Source organism: Hypanus sabinus, chromosome 22 (genome assembly GCF_030144855.1).
Source record: "Hypanus sabinus isolate sHypSab1 chromosome 22, sHypSab1.hap1, whole genome shotgun sequence".
Lineage (NCBI taxonomy): Eukaryota > Metazoa > Chordata > Chondrichthyes > Myliobatiformes > Dasyatidae > Hypanus > Hypanus sabinus.
In genome coordinates this window covers 43,139,966-43,157,552 of record NC_082727.1, presented here as the reverse complement: position 1 = coordinate 43,157,552, position 17,587 = coordinate 43,139,966, and the positions used below count along the sequence as shown (strand labels likewise).

At 40.4% G+C, this 17,587-nt stretch overlaps 1 protein-coding gene across 2 annotated transcripts in view; it reads left to right on the top strand.

Annotated features, from left to right (window-relative positions):
• LOC132379568 (adhesion G protein-coupled receptor A3) overlaps window positions 1-17,587 on the top strand; it is a 531,961-nt gene that overhangs the window by 297,638 nt on the left and 216,736 nt on the right. For both annotated transcript variants that reach the window (XM_059947630.1, XM_059947629.1), the window contains one exon: window positions 15,899-16,048. In XM_059947630.1, the coding sequence (XP_059803613.1) occupies window positions 15,899-16,048 (150 nt within the window). The remainder of the gene's footprint in view (window positions 1-15,898; window positions 16,049-17,587) is intronic.

Here is a 17,587-nt window from a genome sequence, read left to right as displayed (position 1 = left end):
AAATGAAAATAATAAGTTGTGTAACTATGTAGTTAATGTTCTGTAATCTGTCAATATCGTATTGAAAGGCAGTATGTTTGGGCTATGATAATGCACTCTTTAAACAGATTAGGTAGTGTTAGAGAAAACTAAAATATGGTAAAGTTATCAAGAGAACTTTTCATTTCTGATAAATATTTTATTTTCAGGTCAGTTACCTAAACTTAAGTGGATTATGTCTTTATGATTACATAGACTGGTAGAGTGACTCAGAGGTGACATAGTAGCATAATGGCTAGCACAATGCTTTACAGTACCAGCAACCTGGGTTCAATTCCAGCCACTGTCTGTAAGAACTTTGAATGTTCTCCCCATGGTTGTGTGGGTTTCTGCTGGGTGCTGCAGTTTCTTCCCATAGGCCAAAGACATACTGGTTGGTAGGTTAATTGATCATTGTAAGTTTTTCTGTGGTTAGGCTCGGGTTAATTCAGTGGGTATTGGGTACTACTACTATCACTATTACTTCAACTCAGGCCTAGGGTGCTGGCATTGGGTATTGGGTGATGTGTTTCAAAGGGCCAGAAGGACCTAGTCCATCTCAACAAATAAATAAAGGAAACAAATATAGATCCTCAATAAAAACTACCAGATACTGACTTTCTCCCAGAAGGGTTGGAAGTTCAGAAAGAACTGTGAAAAGCACAAATGACAATTTCATTTCTGGTACTGTACTTTAATTTAGAGGAAAGAAGATGCACGGATTTTTGTCCCAATAGATTTTGTTGTTTCAGATTAAAAGGGACAGCTTTAAATATTGCTGTTGGCATCTAACTTTTATGCTCAGAGATTTAAAGTTGTAAGTCACCTCATATCATTGGGAACAGAGTATTGGAGCAAAATAACAAAGCTTAACCGCCGATCAATTGCATGTTGCTGGTGACCCATGCAAAAACCCCTGTTGCAACAGTTAGGGGTAGGGTGAAGATCTTTTAAGATGGTAAAGCAGAATGCAAGGCACATTTTAAAGAAGGGAAAGGGAAAAAATGGTTTAAAAGTGATGTGTTAAGAGTGTGTACTCATTGTCCAGCTGGGATGAGTCAGTCACAGTACTGTGAGGTGGGAAAGGTAGTGAGATCACCCACTCTGAGAAAAATCTGCATTGGTCACATTTCTGTGATGCATTGCTAGAACTGATCGATTGAAATGGAAAGTGAGTTAATTTTCCGTCAAAAGAACCACTCAATCAATCAATAAAAGGGGAACAAATCAGCTGAAAGGTCTAATTCAGCTCTTGTCTTATGGTCTTATGGAAGTCTGATTCATAGGGCAATATTATTGAGCATTTGTTAAAGCAGCTCTTGAAACAGCTAGGGAGTTGCTTTCAAGAGTGCCATTCTCTCAGAGTACAGCACAACCTGAGCTACAGAGGGGGTGTTCCTCTGTTTCTGTGAATTGTAAAATCTGCAGCCCTCCTGACGCAGGCATTGATCAAGTAAATCCAAACCCTTGCCCTTCCTAGCCAACAGTTGTCAGCCTTCATTGTTTATACATTGCTGAATTAGAGCAGACAACTTACAGATGGAGGTCTGTGATAGTCAGGGAACTCTATATTAAATGCTAAAATAGATCATTCAGCTAGGATTCTACTTCCAGATATCAATGTCCAAAAAGGGAATAGTAAACGTTCTACTCAGTGTGCCAGCCAGAATGTTAACTGCCTTTTGGATCAGTGTTGCTACATTTCAAAGTGAAATGAAATAAGGGGAAAAAGTGGGGAGTTCTGATGGGGCTTTACCTTGTCTGTTAATGTTACTGAACCTATTACAGCAGTTGTTCTTTCATGGCTATTATTAAGAATATAAAACAACCACGGACTGAGGCTCTGAACAATGTCAATTCAGAGAGAACAAAAAATCTCTGCTTGACTCAGATTTTATTGCTTCGCATTCAACTGAATCAATAACTTGAGTCACAACATTTTATTAAGTTAAATTTACTGTTTTCCTGTCTTCTCAGTCACTAATTGATGTTGATGGAATGCATGACTATATGATAGCAAACCAGACATAAGCCATTGTTTCATAGTATCTGTTATACTGGTTGCAACCTTGTAAATATTTAATTTGCAATTTCAGCGTTTGAGTGTGTAATTATGAAAAATATGCCTTTTTCTGTTTTAAAAATACAGTGGTATGCAAGAGTTTGGGCACCCCTGATCAAAATTTCTGTTACTGTGAATAGCTAAGCGAATATAAGATAACCTGATTTACAAAAGGCATGAAGTTGAAGATGACACATTTCTTTAATATTTTAAGCAAGATTACATTTTTATTTCCATCTTTTACAGTTTCAAAATAACAAAAAAGGAAAAGGGCCCGAATCAAAAGTTTGGGCACCCTGCATGGTCAGTACTTAGTAACACCCCCTTTGGCAAGTATCACAGCTTGTAAATGCTTTCTGTAGCCAGCTTTCAATTCTTGTTTGGGGGGCTTTCACCCATTCTTCCTTGAAAAAGGCTTCTAGTTCTGTGAAATTCTTGGGCCATCGTCCATGCACTGCTCTTTTGAGGTCTATCCACAGATTTTCAATGATGTTTAGGTCCGGGAACTGTGTGGGCCATGGCAAAACCTTCAGCTTGCGCCTCTTGAGGTAGTCCATTGTGGATTTTGAGGTGTGTTTAGGATCATTATCCTGTTATAGAAGCCATCCTCTTTTCATCTTCAGCTTTTTTACAGATGGTGTGATACTTGCTTCCAGAATTTGCTGGTATTTAATTGAATTCATTCTTTCCTCTACTAGTGAAATGTTCCCCATGCCACTGGCTGCAACACAAGCCCAAAGATTCACTCCCATGCTTAACAGTTGGAGAGGTGCTCTTTTCATAAAATTCTGCACCCGTTTTTCTCCAAACATACCTTTGCTTATTGTGGTCAAAAAGTTCTATTTTAACTTGATTAGACCACAGGGCTTGTTTCCAAAATGCATCAGGCTTGTTTAGATGTTCTTTGCAAACTTGTGATGCTGAATTTTGTGGTGAGGACGCAGGAAAGGTTTTCTTCTGATGACTCCTCCATGAAGGTCATATTTGTGCAGGTGTTGCTGCACAGCAGAACAGTTCACTGCCACTCCAGAGTCTGCTAAATCTTCCTGAAGGTCTTTTGCAGACAAATGGGGGTTTTGACTTGCCCTTCTAGCAATCCTACGAGCAGTTCTCTTGGAAAGTTTTCTTGGTCTCAACTTGACCTCCACCATTCCTGTTAACTGCCATTTCTTAATTACATTACGAACTGAGGAAACGGCCACCTGAAAATGCTTTGCTCATAGTTCCCACACCACACTTCATGCTTCTACCTCCTACCCGAGATCCACAATCCTGCCTGTCCAGGTAGACATATTGTCTCAGCTTGCTCCTGCCCCACCAAACTCATTTCTGCATACCTTGACACTGTTTTATCCGCCCTTGGTCAATCCCTTCCCACCTATGTTCGTGACACTTCTCACGGTTTGAATTTTTTCAATGATTTTAAGTTCCCTGGTCCCCACCACCTTATTTTCACCATGGACATCCAGTCACTATATACCTCCATCCCCCACCAGGAAGGTCTCAAAGCTCTCTTGCTTCTTTTTGGATTCCAGACCTAACCAATTCCCCTCTACCACCACTCTCCTCCGTCTAGCGGAATTAGTCCTTACTCTTAATAATTTCTCCTTTGGCTCCTCCCACTTCGTCCAAACCAAAAGTGTAGCCATGGGCACCCATATGGGTCCCAGCTACACCTGCCTTTTTGTTGGCTTTGTGGAACAGTCCATGTTCCAAGCATATACTGGTATCTGTCCCCACTTTTCCTTTACTACATTGACGACTGCATTGGCACTGCTTCCTGCACGCAAGCTGTGATCGTTCACTTCATTAACTTTGCCTCCAGCTTTCACCCTGCCCTCAAATTTAACTGGCTCATTTAAGACACCTCCCTCGTCTTTCATGATCTTTCAGTCTCTATCTCTGGAGATGGCTTATCTACTAATATCTACTATAAGCCTACGGACTCTCACAGCTACCTAGATTATTCCTCTTCCCACGCTGTCTCTTGCAAAAATGCCATTCCTTCTCACAATTCCATCGTCTCCCCCGCATCTGCTCTCAAGATGAGGCTTTTCATTCCAGGATGAAGGTGATGTTTTCCTTTTTTTAAAGAAAGAGGCTTCCCTTCCTCCACTATCAAATCTGCACTCAAACGCATCTCTCCCATTTCACACACATCTGCTCTCACCCCATCCTTCTCCCACCCCACTGGGGATAGGGTTCCCCTTATCCTCACCTACTACCCTACCAACCTCCAGGTCCAACATATAATTCTCCGTAACTTCCACCACCTCCAGTGGGATCCCACTACCAAGCATATCTTTCCCTCCCCCCCACCCTACTTTCCGCAGGGATCGCTCCCTACTCGACTCCCTTGTCCATTCATTCCCCCCCATCCCTTCCCACCGATCTCCCTCCTGGCACTTACCCTTGTAAGCGGAACAAGTGCTACACCTGCCCTTACACTTTCTCCCTCACCACCATTCAGGGCCCCAGACCGTCCTTCCAGGTGAGGTTTATTTGTTTGTTTGTTTTCCCTTTTTTCTTCTTTTCCCTCTCACTTTTTTTCTCTGTCCCTCTCACAATCACTCCTTGCCTGCTTTCCATCTCCCTCTGGTGCTCCCCTCCCCATTTCTTTCCACTTAGGCCTCCCATCCCATGATCCTCTCCCTTTTCCAGCTGTGTATCCCTTTTGCCAATCAACTTCCCAGCTCTTAGCTTCATCCCTCCCCCTCCGGTCTTCTCCTATCATTTTGGATCTCCCCCTCCCCCTCCCACTTTCAAATCTCTTACTATCCCTTCTTTCAGTTAGTCCTGACAAAGGGTCTTGCCCCGAAACATCGACTGTACTTCTTCCTATAGATGCTGCCTGGCCTGCTGCGTTCCGCCAGCATTTTGTGTGTGTTGCTTACTATTGTCTTATAGCCTTCTCCTGCTTTGTGGGCGTCATTTATTTTAATTTTCGGAGTGCTAGGCAGCTGCTTAGTGGATCCCATGACTGCTGATTGTTGGGACAAGGTTTGAGGAGTCAGGGTATTTATAAAGCTTTAAAATTTGCATCACCTGGCCCTTCCTAACGATGACTGTGAACAAGCCATAGCCCTAACAAGCTAATTAAGGTCAGAGACCTTGGTAAAAGTTATCTGAGAGCTCAAATCTCTTGGGGTGCCCAAACTTTTGCATGGGGCTCCTTTCCTTTTGTTCACTCTGAAATTGTACAAAACAGAAATAATACACAAATCTTGCTTAAAATATTGAAAAGAATGTTTCATCTTTAATGTTATGACTTTTGGAGATCAGTTCATCTTCTACTCACTTAACTATTCACAGTAACAGAAATTTTGATCAGGGTTGTGGAAACTTTTGCTTTACACTGTAAGCTCTTCAAATTCCTTTTTTATGGCTGTACAGATGAACCCCAGATAAGAAACTCTTAATCCCAGTAATGCCATCTGCAACATTTGTCCAAGTATTTCCTCTTGGAGCGAGAAAATACTTTTGTGAATCTATGTGCATTGTCTGTAATGGGTCCAGTGAAGACACAAGAGACTGCAAATGCTGGAATCTGAAGCAAAAAATAAACTGCTGGAAGAACTCAGAGTATCAAGCAGCATCTGTAGATAGATTGGGAAGGACAGTATTTCAGACTGATACCCAGTATCATAAGAGTGTAGAGGGAAGGGGGCCAGTACAGTGAAATGGGAGAGAGACTGGCAGGTCACAGGTGGAACCAGATAGGGTTTGGAATGATGGGCAGATGGAACCAAATGGGGAAAAAGGAGGTGGATTAGGGGCAGTTTTGTAGGTTTTGTAGGTAGGTGATAGGATGCAACAAAAGACAGAAGAAAATAGGCAGGTGGGGTACAGGAGGGGAAATAGTAAAGACAGAATGCCACTGAGGGAAGATGGAACTGTGTGGGGGGAGGTGCTGCCCAGAGAGGATGTGGGGAAAGGAATGGAATAAGTGATCAAAGAGAGAAAAATCCTAGCTGTGTAGATGGGAGTGGTTTACCTGAAATTAGAAAATTCAACATCCATCCCATTAGATTGTAGTGGTAGTAGGCAGACGTTGATCTCAGGGGGTCATGGGTTTGTGCCTCTGGTGGGCTGTGCCCTCTCCAGGACACAAGCCTGGGCAGGAAGATTTGAAAAACTGGCTGTTGCTCATGTAGTGGGCTCCCCCTCTCCACATCACTGATGTAGTACAAGGGCACCAGTGTCATCGCAGAGGTTGCCAAAATGAAGCTGTAAGCAACATCAAACTGCCTTAGGGACCCTGGCTCCAGACTTCTTCCTCGGGGTTTCTCCCGAAGCCTTTCCCATGGGTGGGTCTCTGGCTGCCAAGCAGTGGAGGTTTAAAATCAGAGTTTCCTTCTCCTATACAGACGGTCATCCAAGGCTGACCAACCCCACCTGCCCGAAGCACCTGGTTTTGAGGCACCAGTGGTCCGCCTTCGCCCCTTCTCTTGTCAGTAGAAACAGTTCCACCGGGCCTAGTAGTTAAGCCACATGTGAAGGCCAAGAATTGGACTTGGTTGTCAGAGGCTGTTAGAGACACACGCCATTTGGAGCACTTTATAGGTAGTGGGAGCTTATCCCCACTACCACTCCAGCTGTGACAACCTTAGGATTGTACAACCCTGGGCTGTACAAATATGAAATATGAGCAGTTATTCTTTTATTTTGCACTTGCCCTCACTGGCAGTGGAGAAGCTGAGCCATGGAATAAATGCATACTGCTGGAGGAGGTCAGCATCTGTGGAAACAAAAGGGCAGTCCTTATCTTTCTCCAGTGCCACTAGTGTTGAACCCTTTGCTATCTCTTTTCTGCTTCCATTAAGTGAACCTCTTCAGAGGTCTTGCCTTTTCATTCCATATAGGACAACGTCATATGTCACAAACTTGTATGATCTGGTATATGAGTGTCAAATCACCATTACCTGTAATGCTATACCTTTTCCACATTCCATCTGCCTTGCCATAATACTTCCAAAGATGAAAGCAACTTCCTTTTGATCTTCTACAATAAATCTACGTTATATCTGTCTTGATATTTTGGACTTATCACCTTCAAAGACCATTTCTCAGCACACTTCAATGTCATATTACCTTCCATCAACATCACATAACTTTGGTTTAACTGTATCATTTTGAGGTTGTTGGCCTGTTCCCGAGATGCCCTCACGTCAATACCTTAGGTTAGATATGCATCAACAATGTTCCTTCCATGCATCAAGTTAGTTTGGAATCAGGTACATTGTACTCAGATGGTACACTGAATACAACTTCGTCTATTCCCGAATGCCTCATCTCATCCTCTCCATGTAACAATAATGAAATCTTTAATGTAACAATTATTTTCTATTTCACAACATATGGACTTATCCCCATACCCAGGACAGTTCTTTAACAACCACTTGTATTGTTCTCCACAATAATTGCAACATCTAAGTCATCTTGATAATGCTTTTTCCCATTTTGATTTATGTTCCTGAAATTCACTGCAAGTGCTTCCTGCTGTTGGCCATCAGGTAAAAATGAGTGCCTTTGCATGCGTGCACATGTGTTTTATTGGAGTTAATTCTGTCTCATATAAGGTCCCTCCCTCAGAAAGGCTTCCTCAAATAAGCTGATCGCTGATGAATGGGTTTTTCCCTGTCTGTGAAATTGAAACAATCTGCTAACAGCCTTAGCTCATTTTAGAAGGTACCACAGGATTTCTTTCTTCTCCTGGTTGACAGTAAAAAAAAAACAGCAATATTTAACCGATTCATTTCTAGATGAGATGAATGTGTTTGCAATGTATTTAACAGATTCTCCAGGGTTGCATTTAAGGGTTTTGTGGTATGGTACAATTTCCTTTGTGATCAATGAAGTACAATAACATCTTTCCTTCTCATCTGGTCTGGTTTATCTGCCCTACAGAGTGCCATATGAAATATAAACTGTTGCTTGCTTAGTCACCATTGTTTAGGTAGGTTATGAATAAGTATTCATAAAATATTCATAAAAAGATGAACTGTATAAGTATTTTGCATCAGTCTTCACTGTGGAAGACACTAGCAGTAAGGTGGAAGTTGCAGGTGTCAAGAGGCATGAAGTATATGAAGTAACTAGAGAAAGGGTTCGTGGGAAACTGAAAGGTCTGAAGGTAGATATGTCACCTGGAACAGATGTTGTACACCCTAGAGTTCTGAAAGAGGTGGCTGAAGAGATCACGGACACATTAGTAATGATCTTTCAAGAATCACTAGAATCTGGAATGGTTCCAGAAGACTGGAACATTGCAAATATCACTCCACTCTTCAAGAAGAGAGAGAGGCAGAAGAAAGGAAACCATAGGCTAGTTAGTCTAACCTCAGTGGTTGGGAAGATGTTGGAGTCAATTGTTAAGGATGAGGTCTCAGGGTACTTGGTGGCACATGATAAAATAGGCCGTAGTCAGCATGGTTTCTTCAAGGGAAAATATTGCCTGACAAATCTGCTGGAATCCTTTGAAGAAGTAATAAGCAGGATAGACAATGAAGAATCAGTTAATGTTGTGTCCGTTTTGACTGGCTGCTGGTGACTAGTGGTGTTCCACGGGGGTCTGTTTTGGGACCAATTCTTTTTACTTTACACATCAATGATTTGGATGATGGAATTGGGGGGTTTGTTACAAAATTTGAAGACAGTATGAAGATAGCTGGAGGGGCAGGAAGCTTTGAGGAAATAAAGAGGTTACAGAAAGACTTATTGGCAGAATGCAAAATGGCAAAAAAATGACAGCTGGAGTTCAGTGTCAGGAAGTGTACGGTTGTGCACTTTGGTAGAAAAAATAACAAGGTTGGTTATTTTGTAAATGGAGAGAAAATGTAAAAAACTGTGACACAAAGGGACTTTGTAGTCCCTGTGCAGGATTCCAGAAAGTTTAATTTGCAGGTTGAGTCTGTGGTGAGGAAGGCAAATGCAAAGATAGTAAACATTTCAAGAGGACTCAAATATAAAAGCAAGGATATAATGCTGAGACTTTATGAAGCACTGGTGAGGCTTCACTTGGAGTTTTGTGAGCAGGTTTGGGCTCCTTTGAAAGGATATGCTGAAACTGGAGAGGGTTCAAAAGTAGTTCACAAAAATGACTTCAGGATTGAATGGCTTGTCAGATGAAGAGTTTTTGATGTCTCTCGGCCTGTATTCACTAGAATTCAGAAGAATGAGGGGAGACCTCATTGAAACTTATCAAATGGTGAAAGGCCTTGATGGAGTGGATGTGGAGAAGATGTTTCCTTTGGTGGGAGAGTTTAAGACCAGCAGACTCAGCTTCAGAGTAGAGGGACATCCTTTTAGAACAAAGATGACGAGGAATTACTTTAGCCAGAATGTGGTGAATCTGTGGAATTCTTTGCCGCAGGTAGCTGTGGAGGCCAAGTCTTATTGATATTTAAGGCAGAGGTTGATTGATTCTTGATTAGTCAGGGCATGAAGGGATATAGGGAGAAGGCAGGAGATTGGGGCTAAGAGGAAAAATTGATCAGCCACGATGAAATGGCAGAGCAGACCTAATTCTGCTCCTAATCTTGTGATTATTTACTGGGAATCACTAGCTCAAATAGCTTTATTTCTACATTAATTGAATCATACAGTTCATTCTCCCAGGCCATGTATCCAGGTGCTTTCTCATACCTGATATTCCAAAATATTCTCACACCCAAATTCCAAACTTTCATCATCTATTATTCCTCTTAGCAATTATCTTCTTTCATTCACTGTTAGTTAATAATTTAAACTAACCAATGAAAACAGTTTATTTCTCTCTCCATTTCTCTCGCTCCTTCTCCCTCCCTCTATCCCACCCTCTCTCTCTCTCTCACACTTTCTTGCCCCCCTCCAACCCTCCCTCTCTCACTCTCTCTGTGTTCCCTTTCCCTCTCTCTCCTCCCCTCCTTCCATCCATCTCTCTCTCTCTCTCTCTCTCTCTCTCTCCCTCCCGCCCTCTCTTCCTCTTCCTCAGTCACATGCTGGTTCCTCTTGAATTTTGGTACCTAGAATTACTCACTAACGTGAAGATAGACAAAATATGAGGAACCATCCATACTGAGTTTATAGCTTGGAGCTCTACAGCTCTATAGGGCAAAATTCTTTGCAAATCTCTTTCACTTAATCTATTTATAACATATCTTAGAGTTTTCTTGGATTATACTGTACCTACCATCAATTTTTCATGCACCTTCCATCTTAATAAACTTCTTTTATGATTTCATCCCTGTACTTCTTCTATACTTCCTACAGTGTTGATCTTTAAGTATTGGTTTCTTCTTTATTTTTGCTACATTGTATTACATTCCTTATATGTTCTTCAGTGTCTCGAGATAGTACAATTTTGCAGTTCTTCACTTTTTTTCTTTTTGGAAATTCATTTCAGTAAGCCTCCAGCATCTGCTCTTTGAATGCATCCCATTTCTTTGATGTTGATTTTCCTTCAGGGACTGTTTCCAATCCACTTCTGCTAAATCACACCTTAGTTTAATGAAACTAACTTAAATCCAATTTACAATGTTTCTCCTTGGCCCACCTTTTTCTCTTCCCACAATTATGTCAAATCACAAAGCTTATTTAAAAGAATGTAGGTTTCTCAAAATGTCTTAGCCAACATAACTGACTCAAAAGAGCAGAGTTGGTTGTTCATTTTTTTCGATGAGAAAACATTTTTGGATGAATAATTTCTCGAGCAGTACAGAGATGCTGTTTAAAAGATGCAAAATCTACTTCTTCATATTGCCTAAAACCGTAAGCCAAATGTGGTGATTGCTGTGGATAGAATTTTGTGTAACTTTTTTCCTACCAGTTATAGTTTAATTGGTTGTAAGGTCTTAAGTGCATTGTAACATCAGTAAAAGGTATAATGCAAGTAAAGACCTGATTTCTTTTGTGCACATAGTAAGAGAAACAGTAATTCTGTGTGTAGCTGCTTCCCTAATCACATTCAAAATAGCACAATGGAAACATTCTCATGAAATGGATTCAGCATACCGAGTCTGAATAGAGGCAAAAGCTCTCCACATTGTCTGTAGTATTAGATGCTTTCATGTCAGTTCAGTGGATAATAATATCATTAATAATGACTTAACATCATTTATTATATATTGATTGGGGGAATTGTGGTATTTACTCAGCACTTTTGAATAAACAAGGCACCTGAAAGTCTTTTCTAACTGGCTATTGGTTACTGATATTTTTTGGGGGGGTATTAATTATTTCTTTATTTTTCTTTTCTATTTTGCACAGTTTGTTGTCTTTACACAGTGGTTGTTTGTCCGTCCTGTTGGATGCTGTCTTTCACTCATTTCATTTTGGTTCTTTGAATTACTGTGTCTGCCTTTCTTGTACTCTGTGCCATTGATCTTTAAACACCCTCCACACGTCAGATGCAGACTTGCCCTTGGTTACTGATATTGAACTACGTTTATTTTAAATGCCACCAGGAAGATAATGCAAGCAGTTGCTTTTATTCATTAAAGTTGACTGCATGGCTTTGTTATGATAATAGATTGGAATCTTTCCATTCCATCACTAATCTTCCAGAGAGCCGGAGTAACTCAGTTTGCTTGGTCGAAGAATCAGCCTGTCATGTTTGGCAGGATTGTAGAGAAAGATGTGCTCTCTGCATCAAAAATTGCAACAGAATTTTTTTTTTAAACATCCTATATTCAGCTCCAGTCCTAAAGACGGGAAAAATAGCTGCATCTTTGTCTTCATGATTCTCTGGAAATATATTAATGCCAAATATAGCTATTTCACCTGAACTTAAGAATTTCTTTCCCAAACATCCCTCTTCATCAGCTTACCCCTATCTAGTTAAAAGCATGAATGTAGAAGGGACATGTGTAAATACAGTCATGAACTCATACAGCACAACAGGCCTTTTAGTCTATCAGACCATCGCTATTCACTAAGCCGCCTGTTCACACTATTGCTGCTTCATTCTCCACCCGTTCCCATGAAATAACCCCAGACTCAATCACTCACAAGCACACAGGGAGTAATTAACAGTGGCCATCCCACATGTTTTTGGGTTGCAGAAGGTGACTGGAAAATAAACAGGGGAAGCCCACATGGTCACAGGGAAAAAGTACAAACTCCAGTAAGACAGTACTAGAGGTCAGCATTGAACTTGGGTAGCTAGAGTTGTGAGACAGCAACTATCATGCACAAAACACTGGAGGAATTCAGCATCTACAGAGGGGAATAAAGAATGGATGTTTTAGGCCAAGGCCCTTCATGACAGCAGCTATACTATTGTGCTACCCTTGATCCTGCATTCTTTCCCCCTTCCCGTCACTCTCCCCCAACTTTGATGCTCACCCACACTAGGGCCAGGTTAATCTGCCAATCTGCACCTCTTTGGCATGTGAGAGGAAACTGAAGGAAACCCATATGGTCACAGGGAGAATCTGTAAACTGCACACAACATCAGCGGTCAAGATTAAACCTAGGCTGCCCGAGCCGTGAGTGAACACAACTACTTCCTGCCTCAGTGTAGTCCAGCTTTTTTGCTTTGTGTCCAGCATGTAAAAAAGAATAAGTGCAGATAATGCTTGAGTTCCAATAAAGCTTCAATAGTCTAAATCTGACTATTCAGAAATCCTGAAGGCTTGGCACCTGGCTCACCAGGTAGTTTTTCCCTGTGCTGCCTTTTCACTCACTCCCATGTTCCCTTAACTTAAAGTAGTTATTCACGATCCAGAAACGAAACATGCAAGCTGGGGACACAAGCTGAAATCTGGAGCAAAAAATTACTGGAGGAACTCAGAGTGTCAGGCATTTTCTGTACAAGGAAATGGACAGTTGACGTTTTGAGTCAAGTCCCTTCATCTGAAATGAAAGATAGAAGGGAAATAGCTGGTTTGATAGCTGTTTCCATGGTAGTGTAGCAGTTAGGGTGATGGTGTTACAACTTGGGGCGTTCCAATGTTTGGAGTCCAATTCCAGCACAGTTATGTAAGGGGTTTCTGTATGTCCTCCATGTGGAATGCATGGGTTTCCAAAGATGTACGGTGTTGGTTGATTGGTCATTGTAGATTGCCCCGTGATTAGTTTAGTGTTAATCAGGGCTGTGGGGTTGCTGGAACAGCCTGGCTTGGGGGTGGGGGGGGGGTGCAGTTTCTGCAGGGTGTCGCTAGATAAATAAATAAAGTTGAAATCGCTATACTGGCTATCCCCACTCGTGATTTTCAGTGCCGGTGAAGCATCTCATCTCAAAATGTTGACTCTTCATCTCCCTGCACAAATTCCCCCTGATCCCCTGAGTTCCTCAAGCATTTTGTGTGCTGCTGAGGAAGGTGCAGAGTGGAGGGTGCCATAGAAAAGACTATCTAGGCTACATACCCAGGATGCACATAACTACTCCGTCCTGTAAGTTGAGGTGCCCAGTAGTCTCAGATTTGTTACAACTCAAATGGAAGGAGTTGTGCTTCTGCTGGAATACCATGATGCCTGTAGTAAAATGTGATTAAATTGATTAAAAACACATTATATTTACTTATTTAGAGATTAAGTGTGGGATAGACCGTTCTGGGCCTTCGAGGCACACTACCAGCAGTCCCTGATTTAATCCTAGTCTAATCACAGGACAATTTAGAATGACCAATTAACCAGCTAACCAGTATGTCTTTGGAGCACTCTGAGGAAACCCATACGTTCCTCAGGGAGGATGTACAAGCTGCTTACAGAGGGTGCTAGATTTCAACTCTGAGGTCTAACACCCTAACCTGTAATAAGACTTAGGAGCAGAATTAGGCCATACAGCCTATTGAGTCTACTCCAGCATTCCATCGTGGCTGATCCCGGGTCCCACTCAACCCCATACACCTGTCTTTTCATCATATCATTTGATTCCCTGACCGATCAGGAAACGATCAACTTCCGCCTTAAGTATGCTGATGGATTTGGCCTCCACTGCAGTCTGTATCAGAACATTCCACAGATTCACTGCTCTCTAGCTAAAAAAGAATTCCTCTTTACCTCTATTCTAAAAGATCGCCCCTCAAATTTGAGGCTGTGCCCTCTAGTTCTAGATGCCCCCACCATAGGAAACATCCTCTCCACATCCACCCTATGTAACCCTTTCAACATTCAGTAGGTTTCAATGAGATCCCCCCCATCCCCACATTTTTCTAAATGCCAGTGAGTACAGGCCCAAAGCTGCCAAATGCAACTCTTAAGTTAACCCCTTCATTCCCAGAATCATCCTTGTGAACCTCCTCTGGACTCTTTCCAATGACAACACGTCCATTCTGAATAGAATCACGCAAGCCTCTATGCTACCATAATGTATGTAATAATGGATATTTGATTTGAACCAAAATCAAATGACATTTAAACGCACTGTGCATGATTATCTAATACTAATTTTGTGAAATGCTCTTAATAGGCACCAGGGTAGAAATTGTATACAGTGTTCTAAAGCTTTCAATGCTGGATATTTTTAAGATGGAATCAATTGCAATGTTATGTGCTGTCAATCAAATTGAAATATGTTCTAAGTCTGATTAAATGAAATCCAATGTTAAATATAATCAAGTACATAGCCTTAAGTAAAATGTAATCAAATCACAAAACAAAAGCAGTTACTTCCTGTCACAGCGTTGACACGTATTGCATGGTATTCATAACAAAAGATAAGCAATCAATGAATTCATGCAATGACACAATCATTGCATTAAGACAATGGAAAATAGCTATGTGAAATAATTAAAAACAGATGTGTTTTATAGTGTGATATTGGTTTAAATTTCTGTTGCTAAGTCACATGACTGTGCACCTAGCAGAGTTTCCTTTCCAATTATCATACATATTCACTCCACCATCTGTAGAGAACCTTGTAAATACTATTGTTAATTTCACCTGATATATCTTTTTTTTCCTTTGTCATAGATCAAAATGTAATACATTTTTATTGCTCAAAGGAAGATAAATAAAAATCGTAAATCTGTAAATGCATTTATGCTTGAACATGTGTTCCCTTAAAACTGGGAGTGCGACTGCATTTTAGATGTCTGGATAATTTTGTCACAAAGCAACACGCACAAAATGCTGGAGGATCTCAGCAGGCTGGGCAAGATCTATATAACAGAGTACAGTCGATGTTTTGGGCTGAGACCGTTCATCAGGACTGGGAAAAAAAGAGAAGTTAGTGTAAGAAGGTGGGATGGAGTTGAGGAAGAAGTACAAAGTGGTAGATGATTGGTGAAACTGGGAGAGAGGAAGGGGGTGAAGTAAAGAGCTGGGAAGTTGATTGGTGAAAGAGATAAAGGACTGGAGAAGGGGGAATCTGATAGGAGACATCAAAAGACCATGGAAGAACAGGAAGGAGGAGGAGCACCAGAGGGAGGTAATGGGCAGGTAAGATGAGAGAGGGAAACTGGAATGGGGAATGAAGTGGGGTTTGGTAATTATCAGAAGTTCGAGAAATTGATGTTCGTGCCATCAGGTTGGAAGCCTCCCAGATGGAATATAAGCTACCTGTCTTGCTGAGTTCCTCCAACATTTTTTATGTGTTGCTTTGGATTTTTAGCACCTGCATATTTTCTCGCAAAGTCAGGTGCATGGGCAATGGTGGGAATTACCACTCCCCTCCTCCCAATAATATGTACATATGTGTCTAGTGGGTTTTTATTTAATATATCCCTTTAAAATGTGGTCAGATTGGATATCCTGCTGTGCTGCTGTGATAACTTGAGGGATTCACAATTGAATTGAAGGTGGCTCTGTAAATTTAAGTTATTATTAACTTCACAAACATGTATGGATTACTATTTCTACACTTTTGAGTAAAAAAAAGACCGTGTGTGATTTCAGATCCCAGTGAATGCCACCAATGCTGTTGCTTGTGCCCACCAACTGATGGTCTACACAGGAGAATCGGCAAGCTTCGTGGACATGATGGATGTTATTTTTGTGGCAAGGATAATTCAGAAACTTATCGTCTTCGTGGATCAAGTCAAAGACGTAAAGTATCTTGTTAATGAATTCCATGTACATGACACTTCATACACCTTAATTTTCTCAGTTCTTAATTCCTGTTTTAAAGTTATTAATGAGTTGTGCTGCAGGAGTTATTTCCAGAAGAGCTTTATAGATTCTATCCTTTTCTGATGTGATCTATTTCACTATTCAGAACAAATTGTCTATTCCATGTTTTCATGAACCTGACAATCTGAATCATTTAAACATATAACCTCTGCTCTGAAAACATCCATAGTAACACAGGAAGAGGAATAGACAATTTAGTCTCCTCAAACTTGAACGAGTGTTTAGGGAGAAGAGCCAAACTTGTTGTTTTAGTCTTGTCTGGTCACACTATCACAATGTTTCAGAATCAATATCAGGTTAAGTATCACTGTTATGTGTCATGAAATATGTTGTCTTTGTGGCAGAAGTAGATTGCAATACATAATAAGATTGAAATAAGTATTGAAATTGTTATATATATATATTAAATAGTTAAATAAATAGGGTAAAAATAAAAATAAAATTGTTATGTGGCTGTGTTCATGGGTTCAATGTCCATTCAGAAATCAGATGGCAGTGTAAGAAACTTTAATTTCAATTTGAATTTTTTAAAAATTTGAAATTAATTAGATGAAATTAATTTATTTTGGTCAGTACAAACATAACAAAAAGCATCATTTACAATGATGATTTCATAGGACAAGATTACAACAAAAAATATATATATTCTTTAAAACAGACTGAAAGGGTGTAGGCTGAAGCTACAGCTTATTACTGTTCCTGAATCATTGAGTGTGTGCCTTCATGCTCCTGTATCTCCTTCCTGATGATCAGACACATCTTCTCATACAATATCAGCATTCCCAAATGAGTTTTTCTTCTGAGCCATCCTAGTCAACTCTTGCTTTCTCATCAGCATTCACTCAAGTTTTTCCCACATGGAATGAATGGTTATTGATCTGAAAGATTATTTCTGTCTCCATAGATACTGCCTGATCTGCTAAGTTTTTCTAACAATTTCTGCTAATATTTGCTCTATTTATAAATGGTCCATATCCAATGACAACAGATCTGTCAATGTCAGTTTTAAAATTAACAATTTTAAAATTGTTAATTCTAAAACTTACATTGATTGATCTCTAACATCCACATCAATTTGCAGAAAACAGTTGAAATTTTTTTACCACTTTTTGTACATCATGTTGGTTGATCCTTCAACTCCAAAAGGCTATGTTCCCAATTTCTAGACTATTCAATGTAAAAGTAGTTCTTCTTGGCTCTTAGTTTCTCTCAAAATGAATAAAATTTGCTCCTAGTTTTTAAATTCTGATTATTGTAACTCTTATTTGTTTAATTGCTCCTTTTCATTTTAAATCCTAAAATCCAACTCTCAATCTGTCCAATCTTTGATCTCACTCCAGTATGTCCTTCTTAAGGGTTAGCATTTTCAGAATATTAATGAGGTTAGGAGTCAGAGAGTCATGGAAAAATACAGCACAGAAACAGGCTCTTTGGCTATCTAGTCTATGTCGGACC